Raw genomic sequence first — 16,671 nt, 5'->3', positions numbered from 1 at the left:
ATGTTCTAAATTGTTAAAATGATTTGTCATCCTTGTATTAAAATAGGAAGATACAATGACATTCATTGTTGTTATTAGGTCTTTGAACAAAGTAAGAATAGGGTCGAGAAGAAATAGATCTGGTGAATTTTATAATTAGACGGACAAAAATTGATGACGGAATGGCCTCGGGTCTAAATGAGCAACTTTCGTATATTCAGGACTGGGTTTCTCGAAAGAAACTATAAAGTCGAAAATTGGAATTAAGCCTGATATTTCGCTCAAATTTTGACTGCTCAAATAAAAGAAAACTGAAACTTAAGTTTAACTTAACTTAAATTTTTTCGAGAAATCCAAGGCAGATTAAGAACATACACTTATAGAATAACATTTTTTTCTGAGATCACGTGATGTCTGCTATATCATCTCCTTAAAACTGTGCCCATTTTCTACAGACATCTAAGGGAAGAAAACAAAACATGCCGGGCATGGATCACATGTGAAATAAGTTCATCAATTAATAGCTTTCAAACGCTACAGTTCCGTATGGGAATAAAACCGGCTAGCCTTCTGTTTTACGGAAATGACATTACTTTCTTTTTTGTATAATACTACACTATCATTGACATTTTCTCAGTCAATACCATGCTATACTTACATGTACCGCCAAAGTACATTATTCACCGAACCCGGATGCTTTGCTGTATAGAATATTAATTTAAAACATCAAAACCAGCTAAACTTCGATATGATGTTCACATGAACCCTCCTTGCACTTCTAATATGCTTCGCTTGGCGGTTTGACTTCTTTCCCGTCAATACAGAGTTTGTTCACAACTAAATTCGCCTTCTGATTGTTTTTCCTGGCCTCTTTATATAAAGGGTAAAGTTTTTTTCGCCCACTAAACGATACCTGACCAGCCGTCTGTTTACCTGACCAGTCGTCTGTTTACCTGACCAGCTGTCTGTTTACCTGACCAGCCGTCTGTTTACCTGACCAGCCGTCTGTTTACCTGATCAGCCGTCTGTTTACCTGACCAGTCGTCTGTTTACCTGACCAGCCGTCTGTTTACCTGATCAGCCGTCTGTTTACCTGACCAGCTGTCTGTTCACCTGACCAGCCGTCTGTTTACCTGACCAGCTGTCTGTTTACCTGACCAGCCGTCTGTTTACCTGATCAGCCGCCTGACCAGCCGTCTGTTTACCTGATCAGCCGTCTGTTTACCTGACCAGCCGTCTGTTTACCTGACCAGTCGTCTGTTTACCTGACCAGCCGTCTGTTTACCTGATCAGCCGTCTGTTTACCTGATCAGCCGTCTGTTTACCTGACCAGTCGTCTGTTTACCTGACCAGTCGTCTGTTTACCTGATCAGCCGTCTGTTTACCTGACCAGTCGTCTGTTTACCTGACCAGCCGTCTGTTTACCTGACCAGTCATCTGTTTACGTGATCAGCCGTCTGTTTACCTGATCAGTCGTCTGTTTACCTGACCAGCCGTCTGTTTACCTGATCAGCCGTCTGTTTACCTGACCAGTCGTCTGTTTACGTGATCAGCCGTCTGTTTACCTGACCAGCCGTCTGTTTACCTGACCAGCCGTCTGTTTACAGCTAGAGAGCAAGACTTAGTCAAAGTAATTAGAGAAGCGCTTTATTGTTTATTTGAAATATGCAAAAGCATGTTCGGCGTTTGATCAAGCTTTAAACCGAGACAGGTTTTTGTTGTTACAAGGGTTTCAACAATCTCGTTTAAAGTCAAGATTTCGCAAGATCCATGGTCGTTATAATGATCTTATCTGCAAATACATCAAATGCTGTCTGACGTGTTTCATACCAATTGTTAATCTGTTCCTTACATACTGATTTTGACTACGGATTACTCTGTTTACCTGATCAAGATATAGGGCTCACGGCGGGTGTGACCGGTCGACAGGGAATTGATGCTTACTCCTCCTAGGCACGTGATCCCACCTCTGGTGTGTCCAGGGGTCAGTGTTTCTCCTGCTCTCAATTTTGTTTTCTGTATAAGATTTATGAGATTATGTTATGTAACTCTGCTAACGTGACTTGCGATCCTGACACACTCTAAGGTCCTGGGTGAAATACGCTCTAATCTATTAAAGGCAAATTGGAGAAAGTTTCAGATCTTCACGTTTTTCGTGATTGAAGAATTCAAACATCAGATCCAGCTATAAACGCTCACCAAACAATACCTGATCGGCCATCTTTGTTTACAGGTACAGTGTAATATCTAGACAAAAGTGATAATAGACGAGAGCTTTCATTGAACCTTTTATTAAATCTCTATATTATGCGTGGAATCACAGCAAAATTTGAATTTAAAATCTTTTATATGGAAACAAAACACCTTTTTTTTTTGTTATTCCGAAAGAAGAAAAAAACCCACACAAAATCATATCAAATAATTCAGAACTTGTATCACTCTTTCGATGGTGAAATCATATATCGTGTGAAATATCTTTAACGTGACATTATATAAGTTATTGGTATAATAGCAATCCAACCTAAAAAGCCGTGGCCAATTTATAGGATGACTAATCCATTACATAGCTTTTACACAGGAGATCAATAATTAAGGACCATGGTTCATGGCCTACAAACTTCTTACGTCACCTCAAGATTACTACAACAAAGACCTGTGACCATAAATCAAAGTGAATAAGTGCTGTATTGGAAGACTGCAGGAAGACTTTTTATTTTCCAAGTAACTGTCTGAATATACTCTGTTGTTTTACCTTTAAAATATTAAGAGACTTACGAACTATACCTAAACGGTGTTATACTACTGTATTTTGCTATACTTGTTAATCACTAATGTTAGTATATTGTTTGCTTGTGGGACTGCTTCAGACTATATTTTGACTTTTACCAGTATGTGGTCCATATTGATGGATGTGTATAGGTGCAGTTCCTGAAAGTTTGATCTGTTCCGATAACCTACCAATAAACATGAATATTCTAATTTACTATATCATTTGACATTTAAGATTTCAATTTATGGATATATCCTATAGAAGGTCCAGTGACCATAGCCCGAAGTGGAATGCGAATAAGTTACTCAGTATCACATAATGATATGGCCCCCAAGTCCCCAAAAGGAGCAAAAAATCTCCTCTTAATCACTGCACCACCCAGGTGCCTCTAAATATTGACGAAAAGTCCTCAAATTCACCCATTCAGGTGTATGCATGCTTAGTAAACTGATCAGCACGGTTCAATAAGGTGTACAACCGTCCGTTCATATCTTATAAAGGAAAAGTACAAATATATGCATGATTAAGTTCAAGGTAAGATTATTGACCGACACAACAAAATCACTTACTGACTCAAGGAGAGCGGAATTATTGCCCTTTAAATACACACATTAATCACAGCAAGTCCTTGACAAATTATTTCGAACGTCAGCAATCAAATATTTGATATTGTGCAATGGAAGACCAACACTGGTTTATTGAGGAATGAGAATAAAATCTTCAATACACATCACGCCACAGCAAAACAGACCAAAAGAATACAAAAGATTTTATTACAGAGTATACTAGTAAACAGATTGACCAAAACAATATCCAAACTGACAAAAAAGAAATCAATGGAAAACGAAAACATTTATCACATTTCATGAATTACTGATTGAGGAAAAGGACCAAAGGAACCAATGCTTTCACCTTTAGGCATAGGTCAACGACTAAACTAACCAAGACACCTGTGTCTCTATCATAGAACAGATCATGCTTCTGTCTATACCAATGACCAATATAACCGATGTTTCTGTCTACATACAGAGATCAATATAATCGATGTTTCTGTCTACATACAGAGATCAATATAACCGATGTTTCTGTCTCTATACAGAGATCAATATAACCGATGTTTCTGTCTACATACAGAGATCAATATAACCGATGTTTCTGTCTGCATACAGAGATCAATATAACCGATGTTTCTGTCTACATACAGAGATCAATATAACCGATGTTTCTGTCTACATACAGAGATCAATATAACCGATGTTTCTGTCTTCATACAGAGATCAAAGTAACCGATGTTTCTGTCTACATACAGAGATCAATATAATCGATGTTTCTGTCTGCACACAGAGATCAATATAACCGATGTTTCTGTCTACATACAGAGATCAATATAACCGATGTTTCTGTCTACATACAGAGATCAATATAACCGATGTTTCTGTCTACACACAGATATCAATATAAACGATGTTTCTGTCTACATACAGAGATCAATATAACCGATGTTTCTGTCTACATACAGAGATCAAAGTAACCGATGTCTCTGTCTACATACAGAGATCAATATAACCGATGTTTCTGTCTACATACAGAGATCAATATAATCGATGTTTCTGTCTACACACAGAGATCAATATAACCGATGTTTCTGTCTGTATACAGAGATCAATATAATCGATGTTTCTGTCTACACACAGAGATCAATATAACCGATGTTTCTGTCTACATACAGAGATCAATATAATCGATTTTTCTGTCTGTATACAGAGATCAATATAACCGATGTTTCTGTCTACATACAGAGATCAATATAACCGATGTTTCTGTCTAGATACAGAGATCAATATAACCGATTTTTCTGTCTGTATACTGAGATCAATATAACCGATGTTTCTGTCTACATAGAGAGATCAATATAACCGATGTTTCTGTCTACATACAGAGATCAATATAACCGATTTTTCTGTCTGTATACTGAGATCAATATAACCGATGTTTCTGTCTGTATACAGAGATCAATATAACCGATGTTTCTGTCTACATACAGAGATCAATATAACCGATGTTTCTGTTTACATACAGAGATCAATATAACCGATGTTTCTGTCTACATACAGAGATCAATATAACCGATGTTTCTGTCTGTATACAGAGATCAATATAACCGATGTTTCTGTCAACACACAGTGATCAATATAACCGATGTTTCTGTCTACATACAGAGATCAATATAACCGATGTTTCTGTCTGTATACAGAGATCAATATAACCGATGTTTCTGTCTGTATACAGAGATCAATATAACCGATGTTTCTGTCTACATACAGTGATCAATATAATCGATGTTTCTGTCTACATACAGAGATCAAAATAACCGATGTTTCTGTCTGTATACAGAGATCAAAATAACCGATGTTTCTCTCTGTATACAGAGATCAATATAAACGATGTTTCTGTCTACATACAAAGTAATCTACAATGTAAGGTTTTGTCGGTATACATTGGTCAAGAACCAAAGTAGCCAATAGTTTTGCTTATATCATAGGTCAAGTACCTGCTGGTATAAATGGGTTTGAATTACAAGAAAGTAGCACTGGAAAGAATGTGGGGATGTTTGTGATCCGCAATGTGTACAGCGTAATATGAAAACATAGGGATACATGGAACAACATTCGCTAAGTAAAGAGAATGCTGACACAAGTTCTCAAGTACAACAATAGAACCCACTTCAGGGGGTATAAGAACTAAGATGAAATATAATCTTCTGTCAATTTTATTTGTTTGTAAATTCTGGAGCTAAGTTGCATTTTCTAGTTCATCATAAAATATTGAAACTAGTTGATTTAAGAGATGTACGATACATGCGATTTAGATTTATATCAATTTTATGTTCAACTTTAAAACAGTATTCAGTAACCAAAATCCTTTAAGATTTAATTTTCTATGGACCGAACAAAAGGAATACATCAGGCCCCAAGACCATAAACTAAGAATAGACCTAAGTCAAAATTTTGATTACTTGTATCTTAAGAATTGTCTAGCAAATATGTTTAAAAACATTGCAGGTTTATAAAATATTCAAATGCAAACATTTTCTGGAAATTTTATTTGTTTATGAAAATTATTTCAAAACTTAGCTGGATTTGAAATTCAGACTTAAGTCTATTCTCAGTTTATGGTCTTGAGGCCTGTCTTTTTATTTTTTTGCTCGCTCTTACAAAGTTCACCAAATCATGATCGGACAATCAGTCAGGTGGAAGCGGTCAAGCTTACTGGGTGACCTTGCCGATAAAGTCACGCGCAACGAAAAGGTAAGGCTAAGTACATGTTAAATGTTCTTCCCTGTCGGTAAACCTGCCTTGTAAAAATTATACAGATATGTGTACAATTATAGATGAACAAACTGAGTATAGAACTACCCGAGTGTGACGGCATGCTTTTACCAAGGGTGCAGCCATTTCTAACAGACCCTGGTCAGAGACTGCGAACCATCCGAGACTCCACATTAGATCCAACAGCGGTTTTGCTGACCACTTATCCTAAATCTGGTAAATAAATTTATCACACAAATGTTAATGGGTTTCACCTCGTAGTTTAATATGTCAGTATCGGGCACGTAGCAACACCAGAGGGGTGTCCTCATTTTTGACAAAAAACTTTTTTCTGTTATGTATTTGTATGCGACGTTATTACGCCCCCCCCCCCCCCCCCCCCTTTCATGGTAGTAGTGCATAGTAGTTGATTTGTTAGTTTTAACTCATGAATTGAACCCGTGTATTATACTGAAGGATCAACCTTTGCTCCCCACCCCACGATCTGTACCATTTAAGTTGTGATTTTTGTTTTTATTTTTCATTTCTTCTCTGGATGCCCCTCCCTCTATGTAAATGAAGAGTTATTGCGCTCTGCTACTGACGAGATGGCATTACCACTCGGAATGTTCATCTTTGATCAACTAGGAAACAGAAAATGTGTAATTTTAACGACGTTATGGTGCTTTGAAAAATTAGCAGATAATTGACACATCTATGTTTTTTCAATGCTAATGAAAGGTATTTCAAAAGTCTTAATTAAGACATTTTATAATCAACCGTGTTTATCCGAAGAGGGAGTCTCGAGAATATTTCACTCATATGAAGACGTCACCACTGCCGGTGAAGGGCTGCAAAATTTAGGCCTATGCTCGGCGCTTATGGCCTTTGAGCAGGGAGGGATCTATATCGTGCCACAGGACCTCGGTTTTTGCGGTCTCATCCGAAGGAACGCCCCATTTAGTCGCCTCTTACGACAAGCAAAGGGTACTAAGGACCTATTCTAACCCGGATCTCCACGGGATTATCCGAAGATGAATTTTTTTTAAATATAAATTTCATTTCACTATATGTATACACATTTCTTTTTTTAACAATGATAGTTATGGAAATGAGCATTTTTAAATAATGAATTATGCTGCAAATTATGATACCGACGAAAAGCATGAACATTTAGAAATTGGAGTTTACAAGACAATGAGAAGATTGCTTAGCGTATGACCTGTTTATTAAATGGAATTTGAATTTTCGAAAGTTTGAGAAAATTGGTTGCATCGACGACAGAAAGAAAATAAAAGAAAAATTGTATAAACTCCAAGAAATATTGTTAACATTATCTATTTTTTGTGAACTTAATATTATAACACCTCCACCCCCTATTTCCTTGGTTTATGCTTGATTATCTTGAGCACATATTGCAAAATGGACTGTTTGGTTTTAAATCATACTCTTTGAAATGGCATTTACTAGTATACTCCGTTTACCTGATCAGGAGATAGGGCTCACGGCGGGTGTGACCGGTCAACAGGGATGCTTACTCCTCCTAGGCACCTGATCCCACCTCTGGTGTGTCCAGGGGTCCGTGTTTGCCCAACTATCTATTTTGTATTGTTTATAGGAGCTATGAGATTGATCACTGTTCGTTATCTTCACCTTGCATATAGATTTAAAGTTGGGACTAAAATGCAATAAGGTACGAAAGGTGAAGATAACGAACAGTGATCAATCTCATAACTCCTATAAGCAATACAAAAGAGAGAGTTGGACCAACACGGATCCCTGGACAAACCAGAGGTGGACAAAATAGAGAGTTGACCATTGGAACAAAGGAAATGGTTGCATGTTTTCTGAAACACAATTATATAAATAAGACTGCGTTGCTCGAAACAAATAATTTCATATTGTGAATTTCTTATTAAAGGCACACACTGGGTGTGGGAAATCATATGTATGCTTCTGGAAGGTAAGAGTGAGTATATTCCACAATCGCGAGAGGCGTATTACTTAGAGGGGTTGTCTGATTCTGACCTCCAGGAAGTGAACCAATCTAAAAAGAGGGCACTGAGCACGCACTTGCCATACAGGTGGCTTCCCAAACGACATGTTCAAAATGGCGGGAAAATTGTACACGTTATACGTAATCCCAAAGACGTAGCTGTATCGCTGTATTATCATCTGAAATCAGGCGGATTTGTGAAGGAAATGGACATTTGGGACTTCGTAAAACAGCGTTTTATAAGCAAAGGTGAGGCATTGCGATATTTGCTTTCTGTACGATAGCATACTCAGACACCAAACTTAGAAAAATAATTATCTTGAAGAAAGTATTATTTAACGCAGAAATGGAAATTTATTTCTTTGAATTTTAGATGGTTTGATTCGATAAAGATACTCTAATGAAATGCTGGTGAGGGGATATAATTTTAACATCCGGCCATTGTCAGTTTTCTGGATGATTTCATTAACAACATGACCGTTAGTCTATATCATACTTTCATGTAAAATACTCTGATTAGCCAAGAAACAGTAAAAAAAAAAAAAACCGTTTTGCTCTGAGAATAGAAAGCACGCGCTCCAGGGTTATAGTATCTAGCAACGGGTAACATTATTTGACAACGGGTGATATTATAAAAATTATCACATGCGTCAAATATAAGCGTCTGCTGTTCGCCATAGATTTTTAGACGGCGTAGTTTGAGCATTTGTAATAAAGGCTAATACCTGCATTGATGTACAAAACATCACCTGACAGTCGTTGCTCAAATGTCAACAGACGTACAAGTCTTTCTGCTTTGTTGTTTATATAACATTCAGTATAATAAAACAGTTATTGCATGTAGTTGAGGGTAACATTGAAAAATTTAACCCTTCGAAAAACCATTATCTACCTCGGCTACGCCTCGGTTGACAATGGTCTTCTAGGGGTGAACATTTTCAATGTTACACTCAACTACATGCAATATTTATATACTGTACTGTACAAGGATTTCAACATATAGCTTAAGTAAGTTTGAATCAACATTTGCGTTTGATGCAACACTCGATGCTTTCCTCTGGACAGTGCTGCTGCTTGTGAGTCTGTTAACTCTCGATGCTGCCTCTGTAGCTTGTGAGTCTGTTAACTGTCGATGCTGCTTTCCTCTGGCCAGTGCTGTGACTTGTGAGTCTGTTAACACTCGATGCTGCCTCTGTAACTTGTGAGTCTGTTAACATTCGATGCTGCCTCTGTTGGTTGTGAGTCTGTTAACTGTCGATGCTGCCTCTGTCTCTTGTGAGTCCGTTAACACTCGATGCTGCTTTCCTTTGGACAGTGCTGTAGCTTATGAGTCTGTTAACACTCGATGCTGCCTCTGTCTCTTGTGAGTCCGTTAACACTCGATGCTGCTTTCCTTTGGACAGTGCTGTAACTTGTGAGTCTGTTAACACTCGATGATGTCTCTGTAACTTGTGAGTCTGTTAACTGTCGATGCTGCTTTCCTTTGGACAGTGCTGTAGCTTATGAGTCTGTTCCGATTAACTGTATAGCGGGTTTTTTCCATCAGGTGATAAATTTGGCTTATCTTAACGGTGTGGTATCATGACACCAACTTTTTAATAGCTTTTGCACTCAAATGTGTCTGTAATGATAATACATACTTTCACATGAAAGATAACTCTATATAGCTGTTGATTTTTATGTCAAAGATACACAAGTAGCCCTCTTTAGCTTTGGAGGTAAATAAATATACACAAGTAGCCCTCTTTAGCTTGGGAGGTAAATAAAGATACACATGTAGCACTCTTCAGCTTGGGAGGTAAATAAAGATACACAAGTAGCACTCTTTAGCTTGGGAGGTAAATAAAATAATGGGTTTTTGACAACAGTAAAACGGATTACAGGGAAGTAAATACACATGAGCTAGAAAATCGCCAAAGTTTATCCCCGAGGGTAAAAACCCCTTAATATGCGACATGCATTAATGTAATGTGAAGAAATAATATGTTTTACGGCGTGACCGTGTTTGAGGGCGAAGCAAAAAAGTTTTGACAGTATATATCCAAAACAGGACAAAAACAACCCGAAGTTAGCATGCGGACGGAGCTGTATCAAAGCATCCTAATTTTTGGACATTTGATCCACCTATATATTGAACGCGGGAAATATAACGCAATTGATGTAAACAGTACATTGTGACGTCATATTCAGCGTCGTTATTTAGCAAATTTACAAACAAAGGGTTTGAACCACAACAAAAAACATGGCGTTAATCGTGGAGTGATTATATATGATTAAGAAAATAAGATTTACACGCTTTTACGGATTTTATGTGTAACATCTCAGAACGACGTGAACTAGGGTAGACGAGATTCAAAATGGAGGAATACATGTCCACGCGCTAATATTCGAATCGACGACATTGGTACCAAACTTTTCAAGTTCCATAGGTATGGTTTAATTTTTCATTATTTTCCTATATTTTCCTTTTAAACGTGTATATATGTGTTACCTATAGGGAGAGCTCCGCTCTCACGGCCCTTCGGGCCGTGAGAGGGCTTCGCCCTCTATAAATCATTATTCATAAACGTGCATGTATTGTTTATATTCTAGAGCCTCGTCTTTATGGTGGGTGGTTCGAATACGAAAAAGAATTTGCTGTCAGGTCAGACAAGGTGTATTCTCTTCATTATGAAAGATTAAACAAGGTATTGATGAATTTAATTTAGTGTCACAGATAAATATCTTAAATTATTCCTTATACACAAAAATAGTTAATTAGGGCTTTCCACCTTTCTGTGGAAAGTCCTATTGTTATTGTTCTGTTTATTATTATTTTCCTGCCGTCAAAAAAAATCTTCGTCTTAAGACTTATCGAAAAACTTTATAGTCCATCATATAGTACTTCTTGAGAAACGAATACAGTTCACCCTGCGTAATTGAACTTTGACCCCTTACGGAGTTATTTGACCTTTCGCAGAAATCATTGTTAGCACTTCTACTTTGTAACCGTAAATGATAGGAGGATGAAACCTTTTCTAAAACACAGAGGGTAATTAGTAGAAGCGAAGAATTTCAAATGAAGGGGTTCGGTGTCCCCTAAGGGGAGTTAATGCCTCTTTATGTTTTGCGATTTATTCGTAAAACATGTCGAGCTTGAGCACGGTTTGTCGTAGAGACATGGGACCAACTGGAATAGGATCAGTGACCTTTGACCTTGAAAATTAGGTCAAGGTCAAAGGTCAAGGTCATCAGAAAAGAGGAAAAAATAGCACTTTTTATACTCTCTTTCCTGCTTAAGATAGCGTTGAAATATTATATGGATAAGTATTGACTTCTTGATTGGTTTTGATAGTATGCATTACAACTTTGAACTCTGACCCTTCTGTGAATTTCGGAGACTCGCGTCGAAAACCTTGTTATCGCTACTCCTACTTAACGGAAAGTCATAGAGACACGAAACCTTCGCTAATGAATTCACAGTAAAACCGTCTTGCAAAGAAAAAATAATCAAAGGGATACAAAAACCCTTAAGCATAGTTATTGCCCCTGAAAGTATCCAATATCATTATCTAAGCCTATAACTTTTATATTAATATAGATAGAGACATGGGACCACTTGCATTAAGACCGATGACCTTTGACCTTCAAAATGAGGTCAAGGTCAAAGGTCAAGGTCATCACCAAAATTAATTTTTTTTCATTTTCAAGGTCTTTCAAAGTATTTTTAGCATTGAGAAGCTAACCGAAAGGAACCAAAAACCCCTTAACAAATTATTGCCCCTGAATATCTTGATTAACATTTTTTTAAGCTTATAGCTTTTACATTAATATAGATAGAGACATGGGATCACTTGCATTAAGACCGATGACCTTTGACCTTCAAAATGAGGTGAAGGTCAAAGGTCAAGGTCATCGTGAAAATTATTAATGAAATTTTCTTGGTCATTTTGAGTTTCGTACATCATCTTAAATATTCTTAAATGTCTTTTTTAAAATCATTGCAGGTGGAAAGCCCTCTAATTGTTCGCGAACAATTAGGATCACTAGTGTTTATTGAATTTCAGTCATACATTAAGTTATTTCTCTCTCTCTCTCTCTCTCTCTCTCTCTCTCTCTCTCTCTCTCTCTCTCGAGTTTATTTTTCGTTGTAGTATAGGTTCAAGAAATCTCGCTAGCATCTATTTTTGTTTTTGGCAAACTCGTTTTTATAATGGGAGATTCTTTTGGGGATAGTGGTGTCAAGAAAGATTGTCCCCTAGCAACCAGCACCAAGAAATAAACGTGTTTCTTTTAATCTCATTGCTTTGAAAAATATGCATAAAAATAAAACATGTTTGCTGGATCTTGGTTTTCTTCTTCATATTGATATTTTTATCTTTCATATGAATCATTTAAGAAAAATGTAACATCATGTTTGAATTAAATGGGAACAATTTTTTCTTTCTTTAAAATCTTGTATTCATTAATTAGGACCCTGGACGACAGTATGGGTCTATGACACGTTGTCAAAAGTTTGCGTTGGAATTATCAAGGCTATCATTCATTGCAAGCATCATGATCTACAGCGAGACTTGAGTTAGCGATGTTGATTATGAGCAATCGAATTTGAAATCAGAGGCAATGTGATATCAGTGTGATGTTTTGCTGAATGTTATCGGAAAGATTAGGCTTCTGGAGAGTAAATAAGGTTTAGGCCATAATGTTTCATTACTTGTCAGCTATTGCTTTCTTGATGATTATCATTAACACTCATAGGATATATATATATATATATATATATATATATATAATTATATAAAGCACAAACAATTATAACACCCAACTACGACACCCACCGCCTAGCAACATTGTCAAACCAGTGCGTAAGTCCACTCGGCCACAACGACTTCAGAGTGGACTTCAGAGCGGCCGATTGGACTTACGCACTGGTTTGACAATGTTGCTAGGCGGTGGGTGCCGTACGTCGCTGGTTCGACCCCGGGCTGGGGCGAAAATTTTCAGTACCTAGTTGTGATTATTTAGTGCTTTATATATATATATATATATATATATATATATATATATATATATATATATATATTTCTGTCCGAGTCTGTTATGATTTATCATAATACAATACTGTCTAAATCAAAATAGGCTATTGCTTTACAAATCAAGAATAATCAACTGAAGGGTTACTTGTTTAGTTAATTGGTAAACGATAAACTAAATTCAATATGTATATCCAATTACGAGATCCATCGAGTAAGGATATTTATTCTTATGTTAAAGAAACTATGACCTGAAGATAATTCTTTCTTTTTTTAATAACAAGGATAGGTTAATTTAAAAAGAACCAGAATTATGTGTAGGTTTGATGTGGAACTTTACCGTGAATTTAGATGATCCTTTAATGACTTTCTTATGTAAGTAATCAATGTTTGATATGTAAGATACAAATATAATACACAATGTCCATTTCAACAGAACCCAACAACAGAGATAAGGAAATTAGCAGAGTACCTGCGGGTAAATATATCGGATGATTTTCTTAGAGATGTGTCGGAAAAATGTAGCTTCCAGAACTTAAAAGAGGCAGATAAAACTATAAAAGCAGACGGGATGTTAAAGAAAATGGTGCAGAAAGCTGGAAGAACTGGAGTGCCGGAAATATATCGCAAAGGTGCGTGATAACACATGATTTCTCTTGAAAAGGAGATACATTGCAAAAACTATAGGATATCTCAGTCGTTTTCATTCTCTTTGTGTAGGAGTTTAAAAATTTCGTTTAAAAGATTTTGTTTTTGACAAATATGCCCAACATACCACTGCACATTTGATCTGCGTTTGATGCAAGGCCCAGTCGCGGTTGCTCAATGGTAGAGCGTTCCCTTCGTAACCTTGGGGTCGTGAGTTCGAACCCCGCTCGTGTCATGGCCGAGTCAAACCTAAGACTTTAAGATAGGTAGTGATTGCTTCTTCGCCAAATGCTCGGTATTTAGAAGTAAGAACCATGGATGTCCAGTGTCGCGACAGGTGTTGCCACGATAAATAACCCTCGCTGTTATGGCCCTGAGCGCTAAGCATCTATGGCTAAATCTGTGGTACAGCTGATGACGTTTCAATATAAGAGAAAAATTCTCAACGGGACGTGAAACAAACAAACAAACAATCAATCAATCAATCAATGAAGCATGGGTACGATATATAGACACACCAGGTCAAACATCAGACGTTCATAATGCTGTATATGTACTTGTTAATTTTGCCAAGTTGAGAGATGAATATGGCTATTAAAGATCAGGTTGAGCCTAAAATAAATTGATATTATATATAATATTTAACTTTGAATGAATCCTTCACATTCTTCCCCAACCCAGGATGGGTGTAAGTAATGCACCGAAATCGTACTTTGGATAGAACAAAGAGACCGTGTATGTGTAGAAGAAATTGCTAGATGTTTTATGTTGCTGCATCAGAAAAAAATACAGGATGAAATAAAATGTATGATGAAATATTGATGACAGCGATTGACTTTTTTTCTTGGTTGTAGGCAAAAGCGGCACATGGAAGGAGCACTTTACTGTAGCGGAGAATGAACAGCTCGACCAGTACATCGCAGAGGTTATGCAGGATGTGCATTTAGATATAAACTTTGAATAATACATGTATATTAAGTCAACTTTCTATTTTGTATTCCTTATAGGAGTTATGAGGTTGATCACTGTTCGTTATCTTCACCTTTGATTGAAAGATTTACATTCTCCGGTTTTCTGTCTGTACATAATAAAACATTCGCTGTTCCAATGTTTTCACTTCTCAATTATGGCACCTTGACGCGCCTTTGACCTTTCAAGTTAGCATTATAAACCTATAAAAAGTTTTAACACAAATTATGAATATAAGGAATAAATGCTGGATCATTTATATCACTTGGATATAAAAACTTTTGAAACATGGTGTAATATCTGCACAATTGGCATCGCATCTGATTATGCAAATCACCCCATACTGTACATGTACTCCGTAAAACCTTTGATCTGTGAGTAATCTGCAACCATATAGTTGTACAGTGCGAATGTCACTACAATAATATGTCTGTGTATGCACTGTATAGCTTTGTTGTTGGGTTTTTATTTGTTAGTTTTACTCCCGTCGAGAATTTGTCACTCATATTGAGACGTCTGTCGTCGTCAGCTATAGGTGAAGTACCACTTTAGGCTTAGGGTCGTATCAGTGGGGGTCTTTAACGTGACAACACCTGCCGCGACACGGTATTTCCGTTTTTAAGGTCTTATTCGCAGTACGTCGTCAATGATTGAATTATCACAGATAAAACACAGGCCACACTGTACACAGGTCCTACATCCAGACAAGATTGATTTGCTTCTTATCATCGGACTATATTTTTCTCTGTGATAATCATTTGAAGTTCCAATGTGTTATTTTCAGTGGGGAGGGACTATAGAAATTAACATGGAATGCGTGTGCATTTCAGTTTCAATTAGGCAGTATCTTGATATTTCGATTTTATATTTTAATTTTAAATATAAATAGAAAGAATCGCTGTCTAGTTTGGTGGATGTATGAGTTGATTAACCAATCTATTTTTTCTCTCAAAAGACATTCATTTCTTTCTGAGTATGTTCAATTGATTGATTGTATCTTGTTTGAGTCTCTCTCTCGAGAATTTTTCACTCATATGGAGACGTCACCAAGACCGGTGAAGGGCTTCAAAGAGTATGCTCGATATGTTGCAATATGTGCTATTACATATAATGGCTACACAACAATGCGAGTAGAAAAAACATAGACAGTAATAGAAAAAATGAAATACAACTAGCACTTAATTTTCATGGATTTTCCTTAACAATGTAGATTCAATATATCCCAGTGAAATCGAAATAAAAGGCACCACAGTCTTCCATATCTGCCTCATATTTGGATCTTTTATAGAAGATATGTCAACAGCAAACTAACAACACAACTTTATGACAAACGAGATGAATTCAGCCCATCAATCAGTGACTTCACATATTTGTGTAGCAATATTCCATTATCACCTGCATATGGTGTTTATGTCTCTCAACTGATTCGATACGCGAGAGCATGTTCTGCGTATGATCAATTTTTAAATTGAGTCAGGCTACCGACAAATAAATCGATGTTATAGGGTTTTTATCAGTCTCGTCTAAAGTCGGAATTTCTTAAATTCTATGGCCGTTGTAATAATCTAATTTGCAAATACAATCCATCATTGAGTCGAATGCTATCTGACGTGTTTAATACCAATTGTTAGGCTGGTTTTTTTTTTTTACACATTGATTTTGACTACGGATTACTTCGTTTATAGAGCTCACAGTGCATGGTTATTACTCCTAGGCACCTGATCCCACTTCTGATATGTTCAGTGGTCCGTGTTTGCCCTACTCTTAATTTTGTATTCGTTTTTGGATTTATGAGATTGATTACTGTTTCGTCATCTTGTTAATGGATAAAGTGGAATAGTTTCATTCCTTTGAATTGCAGTGTTAAATGTTCAAATAAATCAATCTGAGATATATATCCATCATGAGTAACTAAACTCAAGACCTGAATTTCTTTTACTGGTAAACTCAAGCAGAGAATGGATAAATGTGTTTTATTACCATTGTACT

General features: G+C 36.7%; 1 protein-coding gene across 1 annotated transcript; it reads left to right on the top strand.

Annotated features, from left to right (window-relative positions):
- Positions 1-6,003: 6,003 nt before the first annotated feature.
- Positions 6,004-14,821, top strand: LOC125667857 (sulfotransferase 2A1-like). Its single transcript, XM_056148505.1, has 5 exons — positions 6,004-6,294; positions 7,979-8,302; positions 10,646-10,740; positions 13,502-13,697; positions 14,568-14,821. Exons 1-5 carry the CDS (start codon positions 6,141-6,143, stop codon positions 14,675-14,677), a joined length of 879 nt encoding a protein of 292 aa, XP_056004480.1. The 5' UTR covers positions 6,004-6,140; the 3' UTR covers positions 14,678-14,821.
- Positions 14,822-16,671: the final 1,850 nt, after the last annotated feature.

The sequence above is a fragment of the Ostrea edulis genome, chromosome 9 (genome assembly GCF_947568905.1).
Source record: "Ostrea edulis chromosome 9, xbOstEdul1.1, whole genome shotgun sequence".
NCBI lineage: Eukaryota > Metazoa > Mollusca > Bivalvia > Ostreida > Ostreidae > Ostrea > Ostrea edulis.
This window is presented reverse-complemented; position numbering and strand designations above follow the sequence as displayed.

What these genes read in the sequence shown, in the direction of transcription:
- LOC125667857 (XM_056148505.1), top strand. Translation starts at nt 6,141, where the DNA reads ATGAACAAACTGAGTATAGAACTACCCGAGTGTGACGGCATGCTTTTA. An exon ending in ACAGCGTTTTATAAGCAAAG is followed by an intron (nt 8,303 to 10,645) that starts GTGAGGCATTGC and finishes TTTATATTCTAG; the next exon opens with AGCCTCGTCTTTATGGTGGG. An exon ending in ATTATGAAAGATTAAACAAG is followed by an intron (nt 10,741 to 13,501) that starts GTATTGATGAAT and finishes CCATTTCAACAG; the next exon opens with AACCCAACAACAGAGATAAG.